The 9,983-nt window shown below is 43.6% G+C and overlaps 1 protein-coding gene across 5 annotated transcripts in view; it reads right to left on the bottom strand.

Annotated features, from left to right (window-relative positions):
- Positions 1-303: 303 nt before the first annotated feature.
- The window catches only part of LOC101563666 (cell cycle control protein 50A), a 46,761-nt gene continuing 37,081 nt past the window's right edge, over positions 304-9,983 (bottom strand). For 2 of the 5 annotated variants that reach the window (XM_023718685.1, XM_004634407.2), the window contains one exon: positions 7,117-8,506. In XM_023718685.1, the coding sequence (XP_023574453.1) occupies positions 8,310-8,506 (197 nt within the window). In that variant the 3' untranslated portion in view covers positions 7,117-8,309. Of the gene's footprint in view, positions 465-2,593; positions 2,623-3,658; positions 3,756-7,116; positions 8,507-9,983 lie in introns of those variants that run through there. The other 3 variants (XM_023718683.1, XM_023718684.1, XM_023718682.1) reach the window with 3 other exon arrangements.

Below are 9,983 nucleotides of genomic sequence, written 5' to 3'. Positions count from 1 at the left end.
TCATTCAGGAAGCTGAAGCAGGAGGATCACTGTGAGTTTGAAGCTAGCCTGGGCTACAAAGTGAACTCGAGGCCAGCCTGATACTGCACAGTTAGACCTTGTCTCAAAAGACAAAAGACAAAAAAAAACACCTGTTTTCTGTTCTCACTTCAGCAGCACAAATACTAAGTATTTGCTTTATGTGTTGATGCTTATTGTCTCAGTTACTTTTTACTTGTTGCTGGGACAAAATTCCCGACACCCAAAATGAAGGAAGGAAAGGTTTATTTAGCTTACAGTCGGTGAGGTTTCAGTCCATACTCGGCTGGCTCCAGGGCAGCGTAGCACACAGCAGAAGGCAGCAGTTCATCGCGGTGAAAAGCAGCAAAGAGGAAAGAGCAGCAGCTGTGGTTTCTATCAAGCCTCTCTCCCTTCCTTCCACACTGACTGCAAAGAGCAGATTTCCTCCACGGAAGTGGCAGTGGCTGCAAAGATCAGAGCTCCTCTGAAGTGGTGCGGCTGCGCAGATCAAGCACCTCCGAGGAAATGGTGCGCAGAATCCTTCCTCAACCCCTTTATACACCTTTTAAGTGCTAAGTCGCTGGGCCTGTCCAGCCAAGCTTCCAACCCCTCAAGTTGACATAATATATTAACCATCACACTTCTAAATTGCTCATGGTAGATTTACTAGGATCAAGACCTCTTTAAGAAATGACTACTTTTCAGAGATGTCTTCATAGGTGTGGCTGGCTTTTGGCTTTTGAGTTTGCCCCAAGATCCTAACTCTTCAATGTGTTAGGAGTAAGAAGTTGTTGCCTATTTGGCCTAGTATCAAGCTCTTTGGTGCTGTACCATGGCATTATTTATGACCCCCAGAAAATCTCAGTATTGATATACAAGGAAGAACAATTGATCACAACAACTATGGCTAAAATGGCAGTAATGATAACAGCATCAAGTACAGCCTAAAAACTGACAAACTGTGGTAACTATTAAGTTACCATATTAGACTATGAAAAAAATAAAATAATCAAGAAGAAAGAAAAAAGCAATATAAGTAAAAAGACTTCTCCAATTTGAAGCCTGTGGCTATCTTCTGGGACCTATGGTTCTATGGCAGTGTCCAGCTCAGGGCGTGTCTCCACTGTCTCTGCTAGGTGGGGGAGGCAGGCAGAGTCCAGGCCCATCCTGCATGGTCCCTGCAAGCCTGCAGTGGTATCAGAATGGGCTGCGCATTCTGGTGCTTTCGACTCCACAGAAGTTTAGGCTAACCCCAACCTCTGGTTGTGGGTTGGGCTCTGAGCTGTTCAGCCTACAACACTCTGGGTGTCTCTTACTGACCTGACCCAAGTGGGAGGAGTGGGAGCCACAGCCAACCAAAGGTGCAGGAAGCAGGCCCTGTCCCAGGGCACCAGGGGGAGGTCATGCAGATGTGTCTGATACAGACCCAAAGCAACCCACAAGAGCCCCCACACAACACAGGAGAGGATATGGGTCCTGGGACACACACTGTTCTCAAGTACCCATGAAACCCAGAGAACAGGGCCCTGCACTACCCCTCCTAAGGCCCACAAGTCGCCCTCTATGCCTTAGGGCTTCTGCTGAAGGAACAAACAAAACTAATGGGGTTGGGGGGGGGGGAAGCTCATGACAGTCTTGAGCTAGGCTGCCCAAGGTTAGGGGTCCTAAGGGCCACAGACGTGCAGCCCTTTCTACCTCACTGGTCCACTTTGTGGTACCTATGGTCCAAGGAGACTGCTTCAGGTAAGACATGACAGATGAAAATCAGCTGCAAAGATGAGCAAAAGGCAAAAGCAGTGGGAGAGGGAATCAAGCGATGGTGCTTTGTCCCTCTGTGAGGGTGCCACTTGTCCAAAACGAGCAAAACAAAACAAAACAAAACAAAAAAAAAAAAAAAATCAAAGAAAGTCTTGATATCATCTAGTTAAAAAATGAGTAAGTCAGTTTGGTAGAATATTACTACACAACAGCAAATGGCATCTAATGACATATTTATAAAATGAAAAGGTCTTGTCACAGAATGATTTTTTAATGATTACATTTATGGGCTAGGGAGACAGGCTGGCACCTGCCTGGCAAGGGCAAGGACCTGGATATGCCATGCTGGCCCCAGAATCCCGGGCACACTGTGCCGGCCCTGAAACCAGGTGTGGTGGTACCTGTAATCCCAGTTCTGGGGAGGCTGGGGCAGGATTACTACGAGTTGTGCAGTAAGACCCTATACTGAACAAACAAATAAATTTGTAGAAAATAAGGATAAATTTAACCCAAGAGCCTCCTTAAAGATTCTGTAGCAGACTGCTTACCAAAATGACAAGGAGGTTCTCCCTTTAATTTCAACTTTTTGTGAAACTTCTTCCCTCATTCGCAAAAGTTAAAATTTATGGTATGTAGATGTGTCCAAACTTTCCAAATAAATGTTCTACTTTTAAGTATTTTTCCAAATAGTGATCATTAATTATAATTGGCTAAACTGTCTGACAATTTGGCCATATTCTTGGCAGTAAAACTATACTGACCTTTCCATTTCTATTCGATGTGGGAGAGAGGACTTGGTCTCTCTCCCACATCATTAGCAGTGTGTCAGAGACCTGGCTTCTTGAACAAATTTTCAAAATTCCACTGGAAATTGCCTAAGACAAATTTTCAGCTTTCTATGTACCCTTTGCATTGAATTACACTTTAAGATATACTACTCTGATATATCCAGTATAGGACTACAGGTGAGAGCTGTGTTTACAGGTGGTTTGTTCTGTTAAATACCAATCGGGAGGTGGGGTGTCCCTGCAGACCAGAAGGATCACCTGCTTTCATTACCATGGTTTCTCTTCTGAGCCCCTTGGGAGCCCCTGTGTTCCCTTGCCTGAGTCAGGCTGGAGGGAAAACTTACTCCAGCTCCTTTGCCTCAGGCTGGGGAGAAAGACTTACCCCCCCACCCCCGTCTCCATGCTCGCTCGTGCGCTCTCTCTCTCTCTCTCACACACACACACACACACACACACACACACACACACGGTCTCCATGTGCTACCCACACATACACACATACACACACCCATCTCCATGCTAACTTCCCTGTAGCTTCTTTCCTTGCCTCCTCCCAGGCATCTACTGTTTCTCCTTCTTATGTTGCTTTCCAGCATCTGATTCTGAGTCTCAGAGAAGCTGAATTACTGCCATTTCCTGCTCCACCTTCTGAAGCTCTCCACACAGGGATTACTCTTCCTCTTGGAAAGATTAGGGGACTTGGGAAAGTAACGATGGTGATGAGAGGGATTTTTCACAAAAAATCTTAAGAGTCAGTTTTTAAATTATGAGATCTTTGTGAATGTGACAATGAAATTCAAATCACTGATTTTAGTCTGTTAAGTGTGAGCAAAGATACTAAAAGCCTTGCTAATGTATTAATAGGTAGAGAACCATTAGAAAATTATTTATTTAGCTCAGTTACTAAAACAATAGGTAAAGACAGGAGGATCTGTGAGTTTAAGAGCAGCCTGTGCTACAAAGTGAAGTTGAGGCCAGCCTGAACTACCCAGAGACCCTGTCCCAAAGACACAAGACACACACACACACACACACACACACACACACACACACACACACAGAGCAAAGCAAATAAAAAACAAGTCATCTAGGGAATGGCACTGTGCTAGTGAAACCTCATTTGTGAAATACTGCCCACAAACACCTTTCACGTACTCTTTGGGGGTCTATCAGATTACCAAGACTTTCCAGAAATAAAAGGAAAGGCATCTATAATATGAACAGAGGGTGAAAAATAATTAAAAATAATATTAAATACTGTACATTGTGCACACCTGGTGCACGCCTGTAATCCCAGAACTCAGGAGGCAGACAGAGGAAGACACCTTAAGTTCCAGGACAGCCAGGATGCACAGTGACTAAAAGGCAGCCTGAACGACATGACACAGGGAGATCTTGTCTCAAAAACAAACAAAAGCAGTAAAAAAAAAAAAAAAAAAAAAGCAATCCATAATTATTCTCAGAAAAATAAGTCTATTTATGAGCCATCTAGGATATTGTGGGAACAAAAAAATTTAAAAAAGTCTGAGAAATTAAAATAATTGTAGGCCTGGTGTGGGGGTTCGTGTCTGTAATCCCAGCAATCAGGAGGCTGCAGCAGGAGGATCTCTGCTAGCATGAGGACAGCTCGATTGCACAGTGAGCTCAAAGCCAGCCTGAATTCAACTACATGGTGAGACCTTGTCTCCAAAAACCTTTATAAAGGGAAAGAAATTAAAATTGTAAAAAATATATTAGTTCAATAAAAGATGATGCCAGAAGATCAAATTGAAGAACTCTAGAAAGAAGACAGACAATAGCACGCAAACAACCAAGGAAAAAAGAAACGCAGGCTCCAATCCTGGATGCCCAGCCTCCAAGATCAGATCAGGTTTCTCAGGAGCAGGAATGGGAGTGAGGAAGGAGGGGAGAAAACACCTTCACAACGTGGAAAGAAAACTGTAGCTCTCAATGAAATGTGAGGGAGCCAAAAGGCATATTAGCAAAAAAAAAAAAAAAAAAAAAAAAGGCATATTAGGCAAGACTCAGAAGGCTTCCCTTTCCTGTGCCCATTTCTACAGCAACTGTGTGGTTTTCAGAAGGGCACAGTACACAAGTAGTATGAGAAGACACAAGACCCACGGGCGACAGCAGAGGTTGGAGGTTGGGAGATAACCAGCCCTGCATCAGGCCAAGAGCTGCAGGAGAAACCCTGCCAGAGAAAGCACATACATCACGACCTGTTACCTGGGCACATAACCCTTCAAGTCTAGCGCAAAGACCGTGGTGGACCCAACAGAGAACTGGGAAAAGTTTGAAGGCAGGTTTGCAGAAAACTACCTACATGTCAAGACCAAAACAATTACTATCACCAGGAAAAAAAAATTATACACAAAAACATAATCATGGTACAGGCTGCTATAACATGTTTTATAGTCATAAACAATAACTGAGCTATTTATTAAGATGTAACATTACAGAAAGGTGAGAGGTGTGTTACACCTAAGCCTTCCTGTCGCATTGTCCAAAGGACTAACAGTGTTCAAAACTTAAAATTGGATGAGTCAAATGGCTGTATTATTGAGATAAACTGAGGCAAGTACTATGAATGATTCTAGGGTCAAAGTGGAAGTCCAGAGAAGAAGGGAAGTCCTGGTGGGAGAACTTTATAAAGTTCTAATCATAAAGCGTTTAGAACTTTACTATTTCATTTCAAAGTTGTTTACACGTATTTATTTTATAAATACAAGTAAATAAATTTGCCATGGTCTCACTAGTTTTTAAAACAATATGCCGTATTCATTTTGAATGTCCCAACATTAGGAGCAATGTGGTTTTTGTGTTTACTGAGCGATGCAAGAGCTGACCAATGCTTACAACACCCTGGGTCACCCTACCTCTGCCACACGCATTTATGTGAAGCAAAACCCCTCAAGCTGCATTTCCTCATTTTTTCCACCAGCCCCTCAAATCTGCCATGTTTGTAAAGAGCAAAACTACAATTTAAGCAACAAAGCACCACGCAGTAATTCTAAGGCAGCATCCCTTACAGAGGCGGCAGCAGGCTGCATGGCCGCACCCAGGAGCCCTGATCTCTCAGCCTCTCCCTACTAGACAGCCTTTCATCCCCCATGCAACCTTTGTACTTGCAGCACCCAAATGCCTCCCTTGATGGGACACCCAACTTAGCCAGTCTGCCTGTAACTCAGACGACAAGCTGACCACTTCTGTAAGAACAGAATTCCTTCAGTGACACCTGTATCCTGTGATCTATGCTGTCAGTGATTAACACAAATACAATAATATAATGATGGAGGGAATTTTATTAAATCTAAGCATGAAGTTAAAAGCCAGACTCACTGACCTGGGCTTAAAGTTGAAAGGTAAAAACCATCAGCAACAGCACGGGGACACTGCTATTTCAGCAAGACATCTAAACACAGTAAAACTAGTTTTGTTCATTTTTATTAACACAGAGCATACCAACAGATATTATACTACCAATATAATCAAGGTTACAAGGCAACTCCGTCACTACCCAATAACTAATATTCCCTTGAGTCTTCTTCTGGTTGAATGATTCTCTGACAGGCAGTACAGGTATTTGTTCCCACTTAGCCATAAAGAGCCTTACAAATTCAATGAAATTTCGTAGATTTTATTTACTGAATTTCTTCAATAGGAAATTTTTCATGTTCAAATACTTCCTACAAATCAGTGTATTTTTCTGAGTCTTCTACTTAACTCTGTGGTCTTGAAATGTTGTAAAATCCTCTGAAGTTTGCAGGATACCAATGTTTCCAAAACATGAGCAGAAAGCCTGTAGGAAAGAGAAACCCTCCATCCTCGTTTTACAAGCAGCCATGTGAAAGCCCTAGACTCTTCATATTTAACAAGAGGAATTCCTTCCACTTCAAGCGGCAGGAGACCTCAGGCTCATCGGTACACTGAGAGATGGATAAAATGCCAACTGTATTTCAAAATTCCATCTTCTTATCTGGTCAACCGTTCCTTTAGCAATATCCTTGGTCCCCAGTTTAAAAGAAAGATTCAAAACAGCAGAACTCCTTAAACAGTACCAACTTAATCTGGACAGTGAGAAGAACACTCCTTCCTGATAACGAACCAGAAGGCAAGACTGCACAAGCGTGCAAGACCACCTCTGGGCCAGCGGCGTTCGGAAGGACTGAGCATAGAATGTACCTAGGTAAAGAACGCTCTGCATTGTAGGAGAACCACGCACCAACGAACTCACACAAGCAACGCTTTCAGAGCTAAAAGTCACTAGGAATTATAAGTCTCTTAACTGTCACATTATACAAAACTTAGTGTGCCAATTTCTATTATAACCATTACATGTTTATTTCTTAAAAAAACATGTATTAATCAAAACTGATACATTACCCAGACCTTCTGATTTCAAACATACTTAAGAAAATTATTATAAACTGTGAATAACAGGCATTCTTCTACATAAACCTGTTACATTAGTAAAAATAAGATGCAAGTCACCTGATAATATATACACTTTCATGTATGTAGAAAAATTAAATTTACACCCACTTCAAGAATAAGTTCCACAGCAAACAAATAAACAAATACAGCATTTATTCACTAAGCAATATTAAAATAATTCTCATTAATAATCTCCATGTACATGTTCCCCAATTCCCAGAACTTAAGTAGAAAATTTACAGAACGTCTTCCTAAAGCATGTCTTGGAAAACCAACCAAACTGACACAAGGAGACCCCGCATCCTCCTCTATACTTGTGTATACAGCCTGTAGGCAAAACTTGAAGGAGACACAGAGGAAGTCAAAGTTTCAACATGTTAGGCCAAAACACTTACCTGCCAAGTGAGGGCAGCCTGAGGTGTCTGCAGTGCTGAAGGAAGACTCTGGATGTTAGACCACAAGAACGAGCAGCATAGACCCCTCTGCGCTCAGACCGCTACCTTACAGCGGGGGCAGGGGACGGAGGTCTGCTGAAGAGTGTGCATGTCACCTTCTTTTCCCTTATAAAACTAAGCTTCAAGGGAATGACCATACATAAGACAATTCAGCTAAGCTGGGGTTCCTGAGTGTAATGTTTTAACAGGTAAAAAGAAGAAACTTAAATCCTGTCCAGGACACTCCTGCCCTCTTTAGACATGCACATTACTTTTCATACTAGACAAGACAAGCATGTCCTTTGAAATCAATGCTGTGCTTGATCAAAAACTGTAACCACAGACTAACTCAATCCATGGAACACTAAACACAGACAGTCCACGCCTTTACCCAGGGCAAACAGTGATGAAGGACTTATATTGGAGTTTTTCCATATTTTGTGACTCTGAGTCCAAAGGTTAGCAAGTGACTATACCCGCACATCTTGTTTTGAGACAGGATCTCACTAACAGTGCAGGCTGACCTTGAGCCCACGGCGACCCTCCTGCCCAGCCTCCCGAGGGACGGGATCACAGGTGTACGCCGCCATGCCTGCAGTGCATGCATCGTACAGCCCCTCTTGTCACGCAAGAGGCACACATGTACAGCATCGTGTATCCATGACATACCGACAGCACAAGCACTTAAGCAGGAAATGCCCCTTCTGTGAAAAGCTACACGCACCGTGTGCGCTGTCTCGTAAGCAGCAAACGTTAAGATGCAAGCTCAGCACACTCAGCACTGATAGCAACATGACTAAATTTTAAACGTGTCGTGTGTTTGTATAAGTCATCCACAGTTTGGAAGAAGCAAAGGACAAAGACTGCTTTTTAAAAAGAGTTTTATGCGCCAACCTCAAAACGCCATGGTGTCAGCGGTGTTACTACTGTTTCTATATTTATGATTAATCACTAGCAGGACGACTCCCAGAAGGAAAGAGATGGATCCAACGGTGATGTAAGCAATCCCCAGAAATGGATTTTTTCCTCCCATCCACGAAATAGTGCTCAAGATCATCCGCTTCCGTCCATCAAAGGAATGCACAGGATAATCTGAGGAGGGTATAGGAAGGCTTTTTCACATCTGGTCACTCAATGTTTAAAATACAAACTGCTTATAACCCACCTATGTAATTCCATGACACGTAAGCACCTTACTTATACGTTCTGAATCACAAAAACTACCTTATTTTGAAAGGCCAACTTCACCAAGTTAAAGGTCAGCAGTGAAACCGAAATACTCTCCTCACACAATAAAACCTAAGCTGGCTTCTCGAGTGGCTCTGCTGCCTGCCACCCCACAGGACAAGAAAACGCTTCAGAAGCCAGGTAGTGTGAGGAACAGCAGTGAAGGCCACACAGAAAGGGAGGCTACCGCAAGAGAAATGGAACTGGGGAAGGGATGCATCGGTAAGCCCAGCTCGCACAGCAAGCGCATAGGGAGGACACAGAGGGCCCAGAGCACAGTGCCAACAGCACGGACAGCAGTGAAGGTCTCACTTGCTGGTCTGGGGCAGTAATAAAATTCCAGTTCACAGGCATCTGGCGCATGCCTGCACCCCAGCACTCATGAGGCTGAGGCAGGAGGTCACTGCAAGTTCAAGACCCAGACTGAACTACACAGTGACAGCCTGCCCCAAAAAAACATGGGGGGAGTGCACATTTTGGCAGAGCTAAAGGCTAAAACACAGCCGAAGTGGGAGGTGGGACAGCAGCTCATCGGACGTATTATCTACACAGGCGTGTTCTGGGATTCTGACAAGCAGGGACAGAGAATGGAATGCATTTCCAACTGAGAAGGTGTACAACTTGCCCAAAGCAGCTCTGAACCAAGCGCTGGGCCCTGTTTCTATCGTTTCTGCACTCAACACCCTCCCCCTAGAGGGAGCCCTGACTTCAGATGGCAGGCTCAGCTCACCCAAGTCTGAAGTCAGGCCCCAACCAAGGTGAATGACTGAGTGTTCACACAACGCAGCACTCCAGGACCCCACCCAGCATCCAGGCACGCACACCAGGCTCTCTGGGTCTCAACCCTAGTAAGACGGGCTTCTGCCGTGATTGCGTGACCACTTCCGCTCTTACACCCCATTTTACCATCAGCTCTGGGTACTCACAGGCCCAAATACAATAAATATCAGTAGTATACATAAATCCACTTTGTTAATGTACAATACAGCTGATAAAATGTTTTGATACTATAAATCAATCAATCAAGAATGAACGATTATGCTGACTTAATATATCTGCTGTTTCTTCATTGGTAGTTTTTGCTTTGTTACTGTGTAGTCTCGGCTGGGTTCTCTTTATTTTTTTTGAGACAGTCTCACTTTGTAGTTCAGGTTGGCCTTCAACTCACTACATAACTCAGTCTCGACCTGAACTCAGTGATGCTCCTGCCTCAGCCTCCAGAGCCACGGGTTATAGGTGTGTGCTACCAGCCTAGCCAGGAGGGTTCAATATAACCTGTTTAATACTTAGGTACACTTACTGCCTTTTGTGTTAAGCTCATTTATAGTCTCCCTTATAAAAA

Source organism: Octodon degus, unplaced genomic scaffold (assembly GCF_000260255.1).
Source record: "Octodon degus isolate 3935 unplaced genomic scaffold, OctDeg1.0 scaffold00061, whole genome shotgun sequence".
NCBI classification, from domain to species: Eukaryota; Metazoa; Chordata; class Mammalia; order Rodentia; family Octodontidae; genus Octodon; species Octodon degus.
The sequence above is the reverse complement of the archived record's forward strand: the minus strand, read 5'-3'. Positions and strand labels throughout refer to the sequence as shown.